The 19,978-nt window shown below is 30.0% G+C and overlaps 2 protein-coding genes across 4 annotated transcripts; one reads left to right on the top strand and one right to left on the bottom strand.

Moving 5' to 3' along the window:
• Positions 1–1,599: 1,599 nt before the first annotated feature.
• Positions 1,600–7,167, bottom strand: nesd (nessun dorma). The gene is made up of 10 exons (XM_068767588.1): positions 7,080–7,167; positions 6,775–6,955; positions 6,488–6,701; positions 5,402–5,631; positions 4,913–5,073; positions 4,117–4,327; positions 3,482–3,654; positions 2,972–3,079; positions 2,529–2,683; positions 1,600–1,796 (listed from the first exon to the last, which is right to left on the bottom strand). The coding sequence occupies exons 2-10, from the start codon at positions 6,953–6,955 to the stop codon at positions 1,700–1,702; spliced, it is 1,530 nt and encodes a 509-aa protein (XP_068623689.1). The 5' UTR covers positions 7,080–7,167; the 3' UTR covers positions 1,600–1,699.
• Positions 7,168–7,857: 690 nt separating this feature from the next.
• On the top strand, positions 7,858–15,849 carry Pgam5 (Phosphoglycerate mutase 5). Of its 3 annotated transcripts, none has more exons than XM_068767406.1 (6): positions 7,858–8,143; positions 9,150–9,325; positions 10,040–10,257; positions 12,525–12,658; positions 13,603–13,749; positions 14,761–15,849. In XM_068767406.1, exons 1-6 carry the CDS (start codon positions 7,977–7,979, stop codon positions 14,813–14,815), a joined length of 897 nt encoding a protein of 298 aa, XP_068623507.1. In that variant the 5' UTR covers positions 7,858–7,976; the 3' UTR covers positions 14,816–15,849. The 3 variants fall into 3 exon arrangements, with proteins under 3 accessions (XP_068623507.1, XP_068623506.1, XP_068623504.1); XM_068767405.1 differs by having other exon boundaries at positions 9,147–9,325; positions 12,528–12,658; XM_068767403.1 differs by having other exon boundaries at positions 9,147–9,325.
• The last annotated feature ends 4,129 nt before the right edge of the window (positions 15,850–19,978 follow it).

Here is a 19,978-nt window from a genome sequence, read left to right as displayed (position 1 = left end):
AGCCATTTCCATCCTCAGCATAGATCAGATCCGAGTATTTGTTACCCAGTATTGTGGCCTGTAAAAATACTAACATACAAAATATATCAAAAAATTGCCAACCTATGCAATAAAGAAACTCCAAGCTAAATAATATTTTCCACTTGGGCCTAGTCACTCTGCAGCGTCAACAAAAGAGATCTAAAAGCTCAATCAAACTCTCCGCCCAATCCGGTAATATATATAGGTATATAATATAACTGTACAAATAGGTATATATCCGGTAGTATGTAATAGGCAAAACCGAAGCCTCACTACTTGACGAAGTTTTAGGCATGGTGCTGTCTGTGCTCTGCCTGCTTAAACCCGCGAAATCTGCAAATTCTTAATGGGTAGATGTAATAGTCCGGTCCCAAAAAAGTTGTACCAATATTCATTATAACAAAACAGTGCTAACAGTTAAGGGAATGGGAAATTAAAACAAGATTTATGAAAAAATATTAAATATTCATATTACAATCATAACTAATACAAACAATTGTAATTAAACAAAAATGTTGTCTACTCCGACACATATACACAACTTTAAAGCTCACAGTTATAATACATTTATTCCATCATATTTCTTAGCTGCAAGTTTATTACTAATAAATAACACAATTGTGACATTATTCTCACTGTTTTTATTTATTTTAAAAGACAATCTAAATAAGTAATTTTACAACAGCAACAGCATTCTCAGGTAACAATAATACAAGAAACACTCGTAAACCATTTCATGTAAATCATCTCGCACTAAAGATTGCTAATTTTAAATATAGCCAGACATGAATCGCATTATGTAATGGATAGTTTTTTTCATTATGGTGAGATTTCAAACAATCAATGAGTTTAAATTGTTCAAAAGAAATATTGTACCATAAAACCAACATCAGGTATTATAATTTTAAATAAGTACATGAGATGATGATAATCCATGCATGACAATATTATTTCAAAATAATATAGTAACAGGTAAAAAAACTAACTTTTTATTTAATTCAACCAGACAGTGACACAGCAAGCAAGAACTATCTGGGTACAAAGTGTATTTTATTGAATAATATCATTATTTTTTATAACATTTACAAAACATTACAGAGATATTAAAAAATATATCACATGTATAGTAACATTTAATCAAAATAATATTGCTCAATCAATCTAAATTATTCAAAAACTTAATCTGGTGTTTACATCAATCACCAGAAAGTACCAATGTATATATTATATTGACCAATGTATATTTTGTGATTCAATGTGTTGTTAACATTAAATTGCATGTGCATGTTAAGTTAATGTTATTGATAATATTCTTACTTATTAAGGTACGTATTTTTTATAATTCAAGTAATACAATTTTTAAGCAATTTAATTTTTTCGTTGATATTTACAACAACAATTAACATTTATTCCAACCCTAAGTTAAAAAAGAAACCAATACGCAAGTCAAATAAAAACGTATTATAAAAAAATTGCAGATAACTTTCATTAAATTACATTTTTTTATTACATTCAACTGTTTATTTTCAATAACGAAGTTGGTTTTATATATAATAATTTAATAAAAAAGAACATTTAACCATAAGGAAAAGTTGACCAATTGCTGCACCAAAAGTAACAAACAGTACATACAATACAACTAATTAATATTTTAATTTTTATTAATAATAAGAATTGGTTAAACCAAGTTAACATTTTGTTGAACAATCAAAACTTCTTTTTGCAAATTGCCAGTTCCAATCTTACAATTTGGCATGATTTGTAAATTCTCCATCCTGAAACCACATAGTCATTTAAATTTATCTGTATTTTATAGTTTATAAATAGGATTTTAGTAATTTTTTAGTAATTGTATTAATTATCATTGTTGACATATTCACAGAATATTCTGAGATCTAATTACTGAAAGTTGAAGTTGGCCTATTACATGTATACTAAATAAGCTAGTGTTTCTTTGAAGTGGCAGTAGACGGCGCATATAGGTTGTGCAGCCGATGGCCATTGGAACCAAAAATTGGCCCCCACTTGGTGGACCGAGGACATAGTTAAGGTCGTGGGAAGACGCTGGATGTCGCTGGTCTTTGAGAAGGTCTTTGACTTGAAATATGCGTTTATCGGCTAAAAACGAAGAAGACAATAGTGACAGATCACTATTCATACCAGTGTGAAAGAGACAACAAGCTATTCCTGCTTGTGAGCACGTAAGAGCTCTTGTTGTATTTTAGTTAAACTATAATTAATTTTAGTATTTAGTAATTTGAATTTTGAAACTTTTTTTCCCATTTATAGGTTGGTAATTGATTTTTCGGTATGGTACACATTATCCAAGAAATATTTTATTGAAAATGACCAACATGTTCACCCCTTTGAAGCTTTTACAGCTATAACCAATCTTCTTGTACAACACCATAATTTTAAAGCCAAAATAACTGAAGATAATGTATACTAGAATGGGTTTTTCATTAATTATTTGTAAAGAACTTAAATAATACTTTTGTGGCACTTACTCATTAATTTCTCCACAGCCTTCTTCATCAACCTCACAACGGATGGATTGTTCTGAACAGTTCATTATTATCGTGTTTTCTAATTTCACATGAGACCCTGAATACATCTGTATTCCCACACCACATTGTTTTAAAATACATTTTCGAAGCTCCAGCTAAAAATTAAAATTGCAACATGAATTACATTTCATTATCTCTTCCTTCTTCATAGTTGTTAGGAAATAAAAGTATTTAATAATAGTTAACTAATGATTTATGAATTGTTTATAACTGTTGTAAATTTTCTAATTGCTTTTTATCAATGTGTACACTTTCGGAAACAGCATATTAAAAATATATTTTTAAATCTATTTGCATACTGTACATATTATTTTTGAATCTTTTGGGTAGAGACTGTTCCTTTGTGTATACTGTAACAAAATATATTTAATACATATAATCACCTTTGCTCCCCTATGAATGACAATACCAGAATAGAAGTTTTCAAATGTGCAATCTTCAAGGATGATATTTGCTCCTGCCATCGCTACAATGCCTTGCGCAAAATCAATCTGAAAATAAATGAAATATTGTCATCTATTAAGAATAAATTTACTCTTGATAAATGTATATCTATTAATATACACCAATTTCACTCTTTTCGTCGCGATACGAAGTATTTACGCTACCACACAAATCCAAGAATAAAATTAATGGCCATAGAGTTGAGCATTTAAATATATATAATTAATGTGAATTTTGGTAATTCTTACATATTATTTGCGAATTGACATTTACCATTTCATGGGATTTAAGTAGGCAATGTGCTGAAGACTTTGACCACTTTTTTATTAGCAACAGTTTAAGCTCTAGCTTTTAAATTAGATGTTCTATCGAAATAAGCCAATGTCATTGATAACTTCAGCAAATACCCAGTAACTTCCAGAACTCAACAATATAGCTTATAGACACACCTGAGAGTTTTTCTGTTCCTCTGCAAATACACAATTCTTAATATGAAGTGTTCCATTCCGCATCACAATGATGGTGTTTACTTGTGAGCAGTGTAAGGTGAGATTTTGTAGCCTGCAATCTTCACTCAGCATCAGCAAACATGATCTCATATCTGTTGCTTTTAATATAGTACCTGAAAATTTAAATGAGTAAAATATAAATAACAAGTAAATAAAAGAAACTTATTTCATGAAAAATATATCTTGTAAATGACACACTGTATTTAGAATTTGTTTTAATTGATAATATTTATATCATTACATAAATTTGATTAAGTTAACTAAAAAGAACCTGTTTTTATTTTATTTTTTATGAGCCCACTTACGCACATAAGGTACATATTTACAAAATGTAAGAGACTTGCTTGTGCAAGTGAGATAGATGAATACACTTTTTTGTGCAAGTGAGATAGTTATTAAATATACTTGCTGGTGTAAGTGAGATGATAAACTATAGCTGCAGATCCATACAGATGGATGTAGACACATAAAAAATATTTCTTAGCTAAAAACAACTTTAAGTAAGCATGCATTTAAATATATTGTCTTTCCTCCGTACTGAGACAAGGATTATTTAAAAAGTATATTTTACACACCATTAAAACTGCAGATAGAAATTTGTGACAGGGGCATCTCTGGCAGCTCATACTCTTTACTACAAACTACCACTTCTTCTGGCTCTAAAGACAGCCCATCTTCTGCCGATGACAAAACTGTTAAGTTATGTTCATTTGTGAGATTAGAAACAAGCAATTTTGAAATGTCATTGAATTCTGTAACAGACCCTCCTTGCCAAAGAGCAACAACCTGTAATTATATCAAGGAAAAGCATTGAATATTTGAGAAACATTTGACACTTAATATTTTAATACACACCAATACCTAACTTTAGAGCCTTGACTATGTTCCGAAAAAGCAAGACACAAATTGAATCAAGATTTTCTACAGTAAACTATGTAAGGGTCGAACATAAATTCCATGGTATTAGTACTACCTTTTAATAAGAAAATTGAACAAAGTTAACATTTAAAATGTTTACCTTATTTGTAACCACAAACAACACGCAAAAATTTATATAAGTTTATTATTCTGCATTAAAAAAAGCACAACACACAAAAAAAGTGAAAATAAAACTGTGTTAAAATTGCGATGATTTTAAGTTCCAAAGGAAATCCCCGAGTTTTGATGGCATGGCGCAATTAGAAAGAAAAGTGTTGTAATCTTTCAGAAAAAAAAAGAAAATTTCTGAACAAAAATTAAAGACAAAATGAAAACAACGCAACCTCGAAAATCTAACGACGCACAGTGAACATTAGTACTAATGAAGCAGCGACTCAACTTCGAAACAACGCAAAGTGAGAAAATGGTGTATATAAAAATTGGCAAACTTACATTTCTCTTGCTTTTGTTCTTCTGCCATTGATGTTTCAATTTGGCTAAATATTGTTCCCTTATTAATGGATTCTCAAACAATGTCCACTTAGACATTAGACCATCTAATCTAGCGTTCATTTCAGCACACATTGATATATAGTTAGGGGGTAGCAAGGAATCTGAAAATAGTAATTAATAGTAATATAACATGGTGTCATTTATTTTTTTTTCTATTATTTAACAGGTTTTTTTCTTTTACTTAATCAATTACTGTAACAATAACAGCCTACAGTAGTCTAATTTGAGTTAACATTTTTTAAACTCTTTCGCTGTAAATAGGTGACGCTATTTTCTTGAATAGGGCGCGATGTGACCTGTGACTTAGAATGTCTCCATCACACGTCATTTGCGCGACGAGCTGTGTGTACGTACATCAATCACCTTCCAGGAGAGCACACTATCATTGCGTAAGGATTAAAACTTTTTTAAATTTAAAAATTTATTTACCATCATCATCTGCTAAAATGCCATCACTTAGTGAACTGTCCAAGTCATTCAACTTCTCATGGGCGTCAATGGCACTACTCCTTAGCAGGGTTATAGATCTGGCAACACAGTTTGGTATTGTACCATTATGGATTTCTGACCAGAGGTGCATTCTGTCTTCGATTGTATTTGGTAGCAAAACTTTGTCATCTTGATCATCCCATGGCATCCAAATATTATGATAGAAAAATCTGTTAAATAATAATGATAATATATTTATTGCACATGATACAATTTAACTTACCAAAAACCTTGCAGATCCGATAAAAAACTACACTGATAATAAATACAATACTTTTTAAAAGAGAAATTCATATAAACATTCATTAGTTGGTTTGAAAGGAATGGTGCCCATGTATGTATGTATTTGTCTTGTGTTCTAGTGTGTCCAAGCTGACCTTTTAAGTGTGGGACTGAAGATGACCCTCTGGTTTTCATGGACCTTTAGATTTATAAATGAACTACAAATAATTTATTACTACAATATCAATAACTTTTAATAAATCATAATGAACATTACAGAATCATCAGAAATAAAAGAGCATCATTGGTTACAGGTGTACAAAGATTACAAAGATTGAATGTGGAGATGAAATCTAGTGAATGCATGCCACTTCAGATACTATAATATATATAGGATGATTCATTATAGATGTATCAACTTTAAAGGAATGAATGTATAGATCATTTGTCAGCCAAAAGCTTTAAAGTTTACACCTGATTTCAGCGTGTATAAAATGATTGATCTAAAACATATTACAGCAGTTTATTTTTTCTATGAGAAGCATTATTTTTGCTAGTACAAAGTCAGCAGGGATTGATAGCAAACCATAATTGATTTTAAATTTATACTATGTTATCAATACAATATTTTTTTATATTTAAGACATTAATTGACAGCAAACAATAAATACATTCACCTCATTAAAGTTTTTACATCTGTAATGAATCAACTTGTATATTATTTTAGCAATAAAATCTATGTATAAATAATAAATTTGTTAATATTTTAATGCAATAAAATTGATTAATCATAATATAGTATACCGTAAGAGGTCAATAAATTCAGCTGTCATAGTTGCATTAACACACTGCTCCTTCTGCTGAATAGTAGGCCATAGATCTACAAGGGGTACATCAACAACAGCTTCAGGTAATGTTACAGCCTCATGCTGAACACTTAATACTTCTACATTGGCTGCAAGTTCCTCAAAGTCTACAGACGTAATAGATACGTAAGCAATGCATGGAAACCTCACATCTGAAAATAAAAGTTAATTAGGATAATAGAGGGTGGTTAATTATTACTATAGGTAAATAATAATAAACTGTACCAAATTTTTTACAGAAGTTTTTAGACAACTTCCACAGAGCATCCCAACCAACAGGCTCGACTAATAGTTCTGCCTGCAGACTCCATTGCTCGCGAGAGGTTCCACGGCCCGTACTGAATACTCGCAATAACTCTTCGAGGATTTCATTATCACTGCGATTAAATAAATATACGGCCTGCATCTGTATCAAATAAAACTTTTTAACATTCAACACAACAGGCCGCGATTTCAAATCGCATACTTGAATACTTATTATTCAATTATAATTGTAATGATAAAAAATTTAAAATAAGAGGGACACTTACGTTGTTCTAAAATGTTTCAGTTTGCCTTAATTTATAAGTAATGATATTTTGATACTAAACTTATACAAAAATATTTTTAAAGAGCCGTTTTACGAAATTTAAATTAAATCTTTCTGACGTAATAACAATAGAGCTACCACAACAAAAAATTTGTATTAGTAATTGCCATTAACGAGAACTTGAAAAATATGATTTTTTTATAACTGCCAAAGCAGTTCTTCGTTACAAAAGACAATATTTTGTATACTTTTGAAAAGATCACCACAAAGGCAAAGATATTTTTATCGATATCAATGTTTAAATAAAATCAAAAAAACCGGCATTTTATTTTATTACACAAATTTTTTACATCATTCACTTTTCACTTTGTAGAGAATAGTTAAGTATACAAATTCTGTCAAACTATGAAAATATTATTACTCTTCATCAAAAGAAGCTTCCAACTTCACAGAACCAGGAAATTTAGTGTAACTCCCACCACATTACTAAATAGATAATTCTGGAATTTTAATCATTTCTAAGTATTCGAATAAATATATTTATTCGCTTAAATTTTTATTGACGTTTTTAACGTTGTATTAATTTTATGGTAGAATTACGCCAAAATGCTGATAGATGACGATATTTTAAAATGTAATCCCTATGTTTTGGTTTCAGTTTTTGAAGATAGTGTTTGTTCTAAAAATATTTTTATAGAATGGCTGTAAAGTTTAGACCTTTAGCCTTGACGTATGAGAGACTTAAAAATTGATGTTAGTGATTGTCGGTTTCAGTTTGAGGTTATTTTTATATCTTTGACCTAAAAAGAAATTATAATAAAAAATCTTTCAACTTTTGAATAACACCACGTTGCAAATGTTGTAAAAAAGAAAATTGTCCATTTGTTATTTTAGAATTATGGCTACTTTCTCTAGATTACACAAAATTGCTCTTATTAGTCTAGGCGCAGTAGGCGGTAGTTTAGCTTATTATACTATCGGTAAATCTGAAAAGAAATTTGATGTGCAAAATTCATGGACCGTTAATTATACGCCGAGTGTTAAATGGGAGAAAAATTGGGACAGGTGAGAAATTTAACAGCTTGTATCGAGGTCGATATGAATATGACCTAATTGTAAACAAACGCATTCTATTGCTTCTTATTACTTATTTATCTACATGGTAGTGATTATAATTACTTAAAAAAAACAATTTATCATGATTTTTAGTTACTAAAGTAGCCTTGGAATTTAAGCTTAACATGTGCCAAATCTATATCTCGATAGAGGGGAGACTGGTAATGGCATATAGGTAATGGTACTAACAACTCCCTTCCATTTCTTGCCGGTGAAGCATTTTATTTTATAATTGTTTAAAAATGTTAAATTTAATATGCAAAAGGAAAATGCCTCCCGTTATTTTAACATTTGTATAATAATTAATTTTCCAGCAGCGCCGATGTTGCTATTTAAGTTGCATTATAATTAAATGCTTAATAGCTAGAATGCAATAGGTGGACAACTTCTCTTTTGAATTCTCAATCTGAAATCTCCTAACTTAAGAACATAAATTTTAAAAAATTATTAAGAAGAATATGTAATTTGGGCTATTGAAACTTGGAGGCCATAATTTATTACTAGAAAACTGTGAGATTTTGAGCAGCCACCAACATATTTTTTAAAATGAGAATACTTTTATTTGTAACTTAAATATCTTTTATTTTTATTTAACTGTTTCTACCATATTCCCTGGATATTGTTTTCATTGCTTGTTATGACTAAGAAGATCATCCGTCATCACCCCACTATAAAAAAGCCTGTTTGTGCAAATCAGCCAGCAATATGTGTAATGTGCAGTAAATTTTATACTAGCAATTGATGTAACAAATTGTTGGTTGCTTTGAAGGTGTGTTATGGCTTTACCATAAAACTTTTCTGCTACAAAAGGGTTTAGTAATAAAACATACTTGGCTTAGCAATTACAGAAACCTAAAAATTACTGTTACAGTGAGAGATACTTTATTTCATTTTTATATTAAGTTGAATTATTGTAATATAATTGATTTGTTTATTAATACAATTGTTTTAGAAGAGAACCACAGTCTATTGTGAAGCCAGCTTCTCCAAGTAAACCTGAGGATGAAAATCGATACAATGAACAAATTGAGAAAGCCAAAAGTAAAGCTGTGAGGCATCTTTTTCTTATCAGGCATGGACAGTACAACCTAGATGGAGCTACTGATAAGGAGCGAGTGCTGACAGAATTAGGTAAATACTACTACTATATATATATATATATATATATCTGTCTTTTATAATAATAATATACCAGCTATATATATATATATATATATATATATATATATATATATATATATATATATATATATATATATATATATATATATATATAGCTGGTATAAAAAGAAGTAACTTAGGTTTCTTATATTTAGCAAAAATTTTTGGACCAAAAATTCTAAAAGCAATTTTTTTTCTGTAAAAGTCATTGTGGACTAGGACACAGCCACAGCTAGTGATAAGTAAAATATTGAACAAGTTAGCAAAGATATTTTTTAGTCAGTCATCATAATCTATGTATCCCATTTAGCACATTTATAATGTTTACATCTTAAATTTCTGCCATTTTAATTGTTGCATATTTTCTTGTATAAAAAAGTTTTAATTTATAAGCCTACTTGACTGTTTATAAAGAAAAAAAATTAAAGAAACATCATTTTTTAAGAAAATCAAAATATACTCTAGACTCATTGATGACTTCTTCATTTATCTTATAATTTTCTTTGTCTTAAACTAGGCATTGCAACAAATATAACAAAAATGTCATTAATTTTTAAATTTGCACTTTATTATATGAAGATAGAGACAATGTTTAAAAAAAAACTGTGTGCATTGATTGAATTTAACAAGTAGCTTATTGATTTATTAAATTATCTTAATATATTTAACAACTATTCATAACAGGTAGAATACAAGCAGATCTGACTGGGCAAAGACTGGCAAACTTAGATATAAAATGGGATTTACTTGTAAGGTCTACTATGACTAGAGCACAGGAGACGGCATGTCTAATAGCAAAGCATCTACCTCAAGATTTAGAAGTAAAAGATTGTCAATTGATTGAAGAAGGGGCCCCAATACCTCCAGAACCACCAGTTGGACATTGGGCGCCAGAGCCAAAAGTAAGTTACTAATATAGACATTTGATACTTATAAAACAAATAGCAATTTAATCTACACAGAAAGGATAGACATTGGATGATAAGATGCATATTTAACTAAATTTATTTTTTGGCTCACATAGTGTGGAGGGAACTACTATGAGTTCATCATACACAGCTATAGGCTTTCCATCACTGGCATAGGTTCCCCATAGATTTCCAATAGGACCAGTTGAAAGTGGCCTGCATGCAGAGCATTCTAACAACCTTAGCACAGTCCGTCTACCGTGTGGGCAGATGACCTAAGTTACACTAACCAGTATGTGGCCTGCATTCCAGGATGTTTTGACGGATATATAGCCTGCCCACTGTCACTTCACCTTGTTAATTAATTCAGCTAAGTGATTTAGATATTATCTGCACATAAACAGATGTTATTTGCCATCTCACTCATGCAAGCATGTATAGTCATCTGTCTCACTTGCTAATTTACAAAAATGCAGCCCATAATGAGTCTACACTTCAAGCTTAGTTTTATATGCATCTGAATATCCAAATTCTGGTCTGGTGGCAATTTGATTTTAATGTTGTACCATATGAATATGTGTAGATTTAATTATATATAGTGGCAGAGCGTGAGTCTGCTGGTGCACAGGCTGCGCTACTTTAAAAAAAGTTTTAGGCTAAGCACTTTGCTCTCTTTTCATTTAAATCCATGTAAACTGCAAAAGCCTTTTGGACAGCAGTGTAATCAATGGTCAAAAAAAGTTGACGTAAAAGATGTTGTGTAGGATCAAACTTGACAAGTAAATTATAATAATTTGAAAGTGTTACATGACAGTCTTCGATTTTTATAACAGAATAGCTTAATATTTTTAAACAAAACCAAACACTAATTGTTAACTGTGTGAAATAATTTGTAATATGATCTTGACAAAATGTATGTGATGTAAAAGGTTATCACCTAAAAATGTAATTAATCCATTACTTGTGATTAATTATAAACAGTATATTTACTTGACACCTTTTTACACATGTATTGTTTGATAATGTAATATATAAATATTGATGTATATCTTGTATTACAATCATTAAATATGATTTTTTTAAATAATAAATTTGTATATATTATGCACATTATTTAGTAAACGCAAAGAGATACTTTGTAACACTAACGCTTTGTTTCCATAAAAAATAATGAAATTAAAAATTAAGTCTTTTTTTTCTTAATTAAAACATAATTCCTGGCTGTGAACTATTGCGGAGTGTCTCTCAATTTACTATTGTAATTTTGTTAAATAGATCTAGTGCATGGGTCGGCAAACTGTAGTGTTGGAACCATATTTGGCTCTTTGTCAACTTTTTTGCGTCCCCAGTAAAAACAATGATTTAACTTTCTTAAAAATGTAATGTACAAATAAAAACCAAATTATCATTTTGTAGTAGGTGATAGGGTGATTAGTTACCTTATCACCCGATTTCAAGCATTATATAAAAAACTGATAGTCACATATACACACACACTCATATGTATATATATGATGTATATTGACTATAATTTAAAAAATTACACTTTTGTTTAAATATCAGCCACCAACCATTCCATCAACCGATTTTGGCTTAATCTTGATTTATGAAACATTTTCGTACTATGTATTTTTTATAACAACATGTAATTTACATTTTAAAGAAGTGTATCTCTAAAACAATTTTAATGTTGTATATCTTATATATTCTTGTTTGGGAAGTTTGCCGACTCATAATCTAATAGAATTTTTATAGAATAAACTATTTTTAGCCCAGTCTTGCATACCTAATACCGTTAACTACCTGAATAAAATTAGTGTACCTAACATATTAGTGCGCCTTATTTAATTAGTTTACAGTAATTATAAAGAAATATTTAGTTAACAATAAATAATTATAAATAAATATTAAGGTCTTTCAAATTAACTGCGTTAACTTTAATCTATGTAGAATTACTAATTTATAGGAAATACTGATTAGTTAAAGAAACAGTTGACATGTCTACCAAAAAATTATGTAGACTTGTAAATAATATGTATTGTAATTATCTTTCAAATTGCATGAAACCTAACTAATTAGTGTTAGTTATTGATTGATGTTGTACTTATTATTATATAATAAACTCGACGCATGTAGTCCTGTTACTCTAAGATAACATCTTGGTCAGATTTAAAAAAAAAACGATGATATAGTAGATTGAGGTACTAGGGTTGCAGCAATACTGGGCAATAAATTAACAGAGTATGGTTGGGCACGTGTAGCAGTTCTTCCAGGACGGGGCGCGAATTGAGGCTGCCTTCCGCCGCTACTTCTACAGAGCACCGCCCGAGCAGACCACGGATTCCTACACTATCCTCGTCTGTCATGCTAATGTTATAAGGTTCTTTGTGTGCAAGTGAGTTTGATTCTATTTTTATATTAAAATAAATAAAATATTCATGTTCATCATCATCATATCAGCCAATAGACGCCCACTGGGGGAGGCTGCCTGCATCCAGCGACTTTCTGCAACCTTAACTGCCCTCGCATCACCTAGTAATAAGTTCATGTTACTATTACAAAATTATTCAACAATAGGTTTTGAAAACCCTTCTTTTAAGTTTAGGATGACTTAAAATGTGACTTAAAATGATTCCCTTTGGCCCTGTGACTTATCACCATAATTTCACCCCATAGACGGTTCACTGCTAGGCATACGCCACTATAAAAGATTTTTAATAGGACTTATGCTTAGTGTTAGTTTTGCAAGAGAATTATTTGGGGAAGTAATTTAAAAAAGTAAAAACAAAAAACGTTTTCTCATATTAAGTCGAAGGTACATTCACTGAAATTATTAATAGTAATAACAACTGTATTTGTGATGTTTAATTTATTAATTATTGGTAAAAGAATTATGAGTTATAGGTGTAAAAGCTCACATTCGCCGTATTTACCTATTTGCTGCTAATTAATAAATTTCAAATTTTGGATAACTACATTATTGTTTACTATTAGCCTCTGAAGACTTTACATTGCTAGAAATTATTGGCCTCACGCATTCTAATGGAAATTATAAATAATTGCATTTTGCTCTTGCAACCAACGATTGTGGGAGTCGATAGGTTCTCGAGTGCCAACTACTAGCCAGTATACGCCGCGTGGGTAAGCCCTCCACAAAGTTGACCAACGACATAGTCAAGGTCGTGGGAAGTAGATGGATGTGGGTACCGCAAGACCAATCATCATGATCATAGATGGGAGGCCTATACCTTGCAGTGGGCGTCTGGGCAGTCATGATGGTAATAACTATTTATATTATTATTACTTTGTACTCATCTTTTTCTGTTTGTTAAATTTCAGGGCGCTACAGTTTCCTCCTGAAGGATGGCTTCGTATATCGTTAAACCACGGCTCTATAACCTGGATCTCAATTTTACCCAATGGCAATGTAGTTCTTAGAGCCTTGAGCGACACAGGACATATGGAACCTAGACACATAACAAGCCGGTAAAAACCTTGTTTGTTAATAAAATAATTTAAGGCACAATGTATAAATTGAACAATTATTAATAATGTTTATGTTAAATATTAAAATCTTAAACAGTTTTTATGTTGTTGCTATGGGTATTTTAAACTGGTGCAGGCTTTTATATTAGTGCAATGGAACAAATAATCAATTTATCTGTATACTGTTGTTTAATATTATATTGTTATATAATTTCTTTTACATAGAACAAAGTAAACATAAATTACGTACTTATGGTTTAACATAAATAAATATGTTTATTTTATAACAGGTTTGTAGCTAATCAATCATGTGTTATTTAATATTTTTGTAATACTAATTAGTGCAAAATAGATTTTAACATCTGTTATGTTTAGTCATGAATTATTGTTAGTAGGTGATTAAAAGCCAATTATTGAAGAAGCTATTTTATGTTAGCCTTTGCCTTGTTCAAGCTATACAGGTTACTGTCATATACCATTTATTGTGGAATAAAAGAAATTGCGTAATTTTTATTATTAAATTTAAATAATTTCTGATCAACCGAGCATTAAAGAAACATTCAAATACAATTTATCACATTATTGAAAATGAATAAGCTATACGATACGTCATTTAATTTAACTTCTTTTAATTATTGAATTGAATTAGATCTTATTGAAAATCATTATCATTAAAAATATGGAGATATAGTGAATATTCTAGAAAAAATATTGAGTTTATTGATGGAATTTCCCGGTTCGATCTATAATTGGTAGTAACTACAATACCATGTCAAAAAATTTTGTTTTGAATCTCAATTGAGAGAATTGTAGGATATAGGGTATGTATACTATCCTGAATAATAGGAATTTAGAAAAAATCTATACTTATTGCGATGTTTAAGACCTGGACACTGTATGAGAAATGCCGAGCTTGATTTTAAATAATTATTGAACTATTTCATGCATATTTCTATATTTTGTCAATTTTATTGTCTCGGCCATTCTCATTCAGGATTTCTTACGTTGTAGACGGCCGAAAAAGACCTCCAAACGTCTTAAGCAGCAAGCCGCACTACAGAACTGAGTTTATTCATATGTCCATATCTATCAGGTAATGAAATTAATATTCCGAAGATTACTCTTCAATAAAAACTGTCATCAAGAAACACCATTTTTATAGAAAAATTAAGTCTAAACTAGATGAAATCATTTGCAAAATGAGTAAATAGACTCATTTACAAATAGAAATTTGTATTACTGCATGACAATTTCTATTACAAAATGAATAAAAAGGGTTAATATACTTAACATAACAAATTATATATAAAATTTTTTTTTAGTTTGTTTTGTATGTGGCAACATTAAGAAATTACCCGAATTGTGTGGTAAAGTTTTGGTTCCTGTCTTGAGATTTAGAGCAATGCTTAAAATATACCTACCACAATTGTTTGGTTAAAATAATCAATTTAGGTAATTGTTTAAGGCAAACATTTCATTGAAATTATGTTTTTGGACTAATATTAATTTGAAAAGCATTTTACTATGACTCATGTCTTAGAGTTAAAAGTTGGCAGTTTATCCGAAACATATGTGTATGATTGAATATTAAACTGAAATAATGTAATAGACAAGTGACAAGTTTTTAAACAAATTTGGAAAAATAAGATAACTTTATAAACATAATCATTTAATTATAATAGGATAGATTTGATGGAGGAAATCTTGAAACTAAGATCGCAATACCCAGCCGAACTTATCTCGTAAAAATTATATTTATTAGACAATAATGAAGTATTGGTAAACAAAATGTTAGAACTATCTTAAGTAGTCGAACTTGATCTACCTATGGGGAAAGTAATTTTATTTATGTCAAAAAAAGTATTTATGTATGCAAATTGATTAGATGTTGTTTGTAATCTATCTTTTTTATTTCTAAATGAATAATTTATAGTGCGGACAAAGTTTGTCTTCATATCAATAAATATCATGTTTGAAGAACTGTTAATGATTTCGGGATGTTATAACAGGTTTTTCAACAGTGACTTAATTTATAAAAACGATATCAAATGAAATCTCAGAAACAAATGAAAGAAATGATTATTGGCTTATATAAAACAGACGAGTTTCGTGAAATTAAATGAATTTCGTGAATTAAGATTGAAAATTTTATTTTGTAAAGTGTACTAATACAATCTCAATATTTGTTAGAATATAAAGTTCTTGTTAAAATACCCTATATTACAAAATCAAATATTTTAATTAATTGTGATGCTGGATCACTTTTTATTGAAATAGATCTCGCTTGATAAAATAAAAAAAAATTGGAAAACATTATAAGCTATGTCCATTGTCAATTTATAACATTATTGTAAAATATTGTAAACAATTAAATGCGTAAACATTAAAGGTCATACGTAAATTTCTATGCATTTATTGGTGTGAAATATTAAGTATGCTGTCATATGTCAGTTTGAAAGAGGATATTAAATTTAAATGCATTATAGAATATCAACATGACTGCTATGTGTAAGTTTTATCTTTCATTGGATTGTTTAACATTTTACACACTATTTTAACAGTGAACATCTATTTTTTTTTAAATCAAACTATCTTTATTCAAGTTGTCAAAATTCATTTACACGTACTTTTGAACCGTCAATTATTTTTAAGATTATGAATAGGTCAGTTGTAATCAGTCTGTTAGCAAGCTCGGAATGCAGATCTACTGTGAAGAGCTGGCTAGAAACACGATAGTTGTTATTTTTAAATTAAATCTAACAATGTTGATGTATACATTATAATATTAACCATGCAAATGAGTCATCAAATCAAGTTTCCACATTTCAAACAACTACAAAACTCTTGAAATGTTATTTACTTTAAATATTGGAATTAAAACTAAAAAAAAATTATTATAAAACTAAATGAAACCACATTATTCAACATCATATAGTTTAATTATATTTAAATTTGTTTGTTGATGACAATATAAAAATTAAAATTGATGATTTCATAATAATAATAGAGAAATGGTTAATAAATTCTGTAATATATTTAATTAAATCTACATCAACAGGAATTACGAACCACGAACTGACTTACCCGCTTACTTCCGCTGTCCTTGAATTCCGAATGAAGAGTTTGTAATTCCGAAATGAAGTATTAGAAGTTTTTTTTTACACTAATATTTATTTTACTCTGCCTAGTTTAGTACTGAAAATAAAAATAAAAACTAGAAATGGGCAATGCGGTGTAAATTTTTATTTATAAGTTTACCGGTTATGACTTCTCTGTCAGCCATTTTTAGAGAAAAAGAGATAGGCGGTTATTTTAAGTGTAATATTCACGAGTATATATATCATCTCTTTGTGTTATTGGTAATTAAAATAAATTTTAAAGTCAATTAACTAATTCGTATGGAAAGCCTAATTAACAAGTCCAGACAGTCTATATAAGCATTTATATATTTTACCATGTGTTACATTTTATACAAGAGAATGCAAAAATGTGGTATGAAATAAATACTAAATGCATTTGACTATATAACTCAATAAGTTAAAGTAATTATAATAGTTCCTTTCCCTGATTTAATTAAATATATTTACTGCCATAATAATAGCCTTATTGCCATTGTTACCGCGTACCCCTTTAAGAATGTATATATCATATGTATTTAGTTCGTGTAAAATATGTACAAAAATGGATGTATTTTAAAAAAATAAATAATAATTACTGAATATAATTGTTTTATTACACACATGTCGCTTATATACCGAAGAAACTTTTAATGTAAAATAATTAAAATGTTAAGTCGCAGTATACTTTTAAGAATTGAGGAACTTAGGTGAAGGGAAATGGGCTCTATCTTAATTTAAGTAAAGAACTTGTGTGAATTTGTGGAAAATAGCTAAAGTTATGTGGCTATTTAAACGCTTGTAAGAATAATATCATGAAGGGTTGCCAGGTACATACAATATAAGTGGCTTGTTGTGGCACTGAGGTCAACCCAATGTCCCACACAGGTTCAGGGGTTACTCGAAGCGCGTCGTCTGTCACCAACACGATTATTCTCTCTTTGCTTAGTGTGTCGTCGCTCGTGACTCTTGAGCTTACAAGTGGACAATAACATATAGTTTCAAGCGTGGCAGCCATATTTTATCAAAGACGGGCTGTCGCGAAATACGCGATTTTTCGGACGCGTGGTTAGTGTAATTAAATGTATTAAACCTTTTTTGTCACTCTGACAATGTGTAAACGCCATGCGACTTTTACTTCTTTTTGGATAAGAGATATCAAGATGGAAAAAAGAATGAAGACCGAATTTATATTCGAGAGGACGAAATGTTATTGGAAAAACCTAATTTTATTCGGGAAGACGGAGGGAGTATTTTTCAGGATAAATACGTAATAACCCACATGCGTTGATGAAAGATGTGTTGGCGCACGGAGTGCGCGCGTGAGAAGTGCATAGGTGGAGCCGTGTTGTGCTGTGATCGATTGGTAAAACGGTCACAGGCCTCACGTGGTTAGATTCTTGAACGATGAAGGTTGGTTAGTACTTACCCATCGCCCGGGTAAGTTGCACAAACCATTGGTAGATTGAATTGTATTATGAGATGATGTATATCGATTAAAGATAGTTGAGATGATGGTGGTTGGTCTGTAGGGGCGAGTGTAGAGGACCCTTCCGGATCAGTGATCCGGCTGTGTTTGATGATAGCCTAGGACGACGGGCCTACCTGATTTACACGGGAGTCGTGCCCGGGTTTCTGGGACTCTTGGGTAGAACTGAGTGTCCTAGATAGAGGCCGATATGCTTGAGACCGTGTTTCGCTATCGGTGTTACTTTGTAGTGATGTGAATTGGAAGACATCAGTAGCTGGAGCGTAGTTGGCAGCAGGCGTGCCCGTCCTTTGGGGCCGTGCACGTTTGGTGACTCCCGGGTGCGTTTTGTGTGTCAGTGCGGGTTCAGTTACATGTGTTTACATGTGTTGGGTCTCATTTTCTCGGTATACATCAACGTGCCTTTGTCGCCAAATTGATTTTCTATTTGAACCTAAAATTGAAATGCGAAGCAGATTGATTGTAGATTACACTATATATGATAGTAATCTTAGTGTAGTGTGTTATAAAGTGTAAGATGTATGGCGGCGTCACGGGCTATGCAGATTCTCTTTAAGATATTCTAAAGACTTTATCGTTAATAACGGATTTCATCTTTTAGATAATTTATAATACTATATTATATAGATAACATACTACATTTTGTTATTAGAAGAAACCTTTTGAAACGTATTTTTTAAAATTTTTAATAATTTGTTTTAAGTATTTACAAATACTAAAATTCTACTAATAATATTTTAAATGCATTTGAAACCTAACACAGCTTTTTTTGGTTCGTTGAACTCAAAATCTAGGTTATCAATATATCATTTAAGTATAATAATTTCAATTAATAAATTTTGGAGAGTTTAAATAAAACATTATGACGTTTAATAGAATCTAATTTATTATTATATTGGTCAGTAAATTTCGATTCACAACATCAATATTAAGATCAAAAATATTTGAAAAATTATTTCGGAAGTATATTTATCAACACAAAAAATAGGCCGATTTCTATAAGTTCAAAGTCCTTACGAGCATTTTATAAGTTGAATTACTGATGTGTGGTGTGTAATAAATCACGAGAGAATTATTTTTAATTGTATGTAAACGATTGTGTTGATAATCATACTTCCAGAATATTCTTAAAGTTAATAAATTTGATATGAGTTATTAAAATTTAGCACAAAGCTCTTCACTATAGCTAAAAGGTTATTCGGTAAAAGTAATGTTATAATAAACTACAGTATATGAAACTCAGCATATTTAAGTTAGTAAAACTTTATATTTAAGCGTAATTAGGAAAGTATTGAGGTACCGAGTTAACAGCACTACGAACTACGTAGATATCTCACTCAGAAACTTACATAGACGTATTTAAACGTTTATTATGGTAAGATACAGTGTTACATTTTCAAAATAATCTGAAAAAATATCCAATGGATAATTTTATACAAAAAAAATTTACGCTATAATATAACATGTAATATCAGTATTTATATTTGATGACGAAGACATATCTTAAATTATTAACAAGAATATTTTTAAAATAAAATATAACCTTTTTGCGACTGTTTAAATAATTTTTTATTATAAATCTCTACTTCGATAATTATGAAATGGAATAATTAGGAAGTTCATG

The sequence above is a fragment of the Battus philenor genome, unplaced genomic scaffold, assembly GCF_028537555.1.
Source record: "Battus philenor isolate CCGP_79_NKW_IND1 unplaced genomic scaffold, ilBatPhil1.0.hap1 SCAF_23, whole genome shotgun sequence".
In the NCBI taxonomy this organism is placed as follows: domain Eukaryota; kingdom Metazoa; phylum Arthropoda; class Insecta; order Lepidoptera; family Papilionidae; genus Battus; species Battus philenor.
Note: the sequence above shows the minus strand (reverse complement) of the source record. Positions and strands in the feature narration are given on the sequence as shown.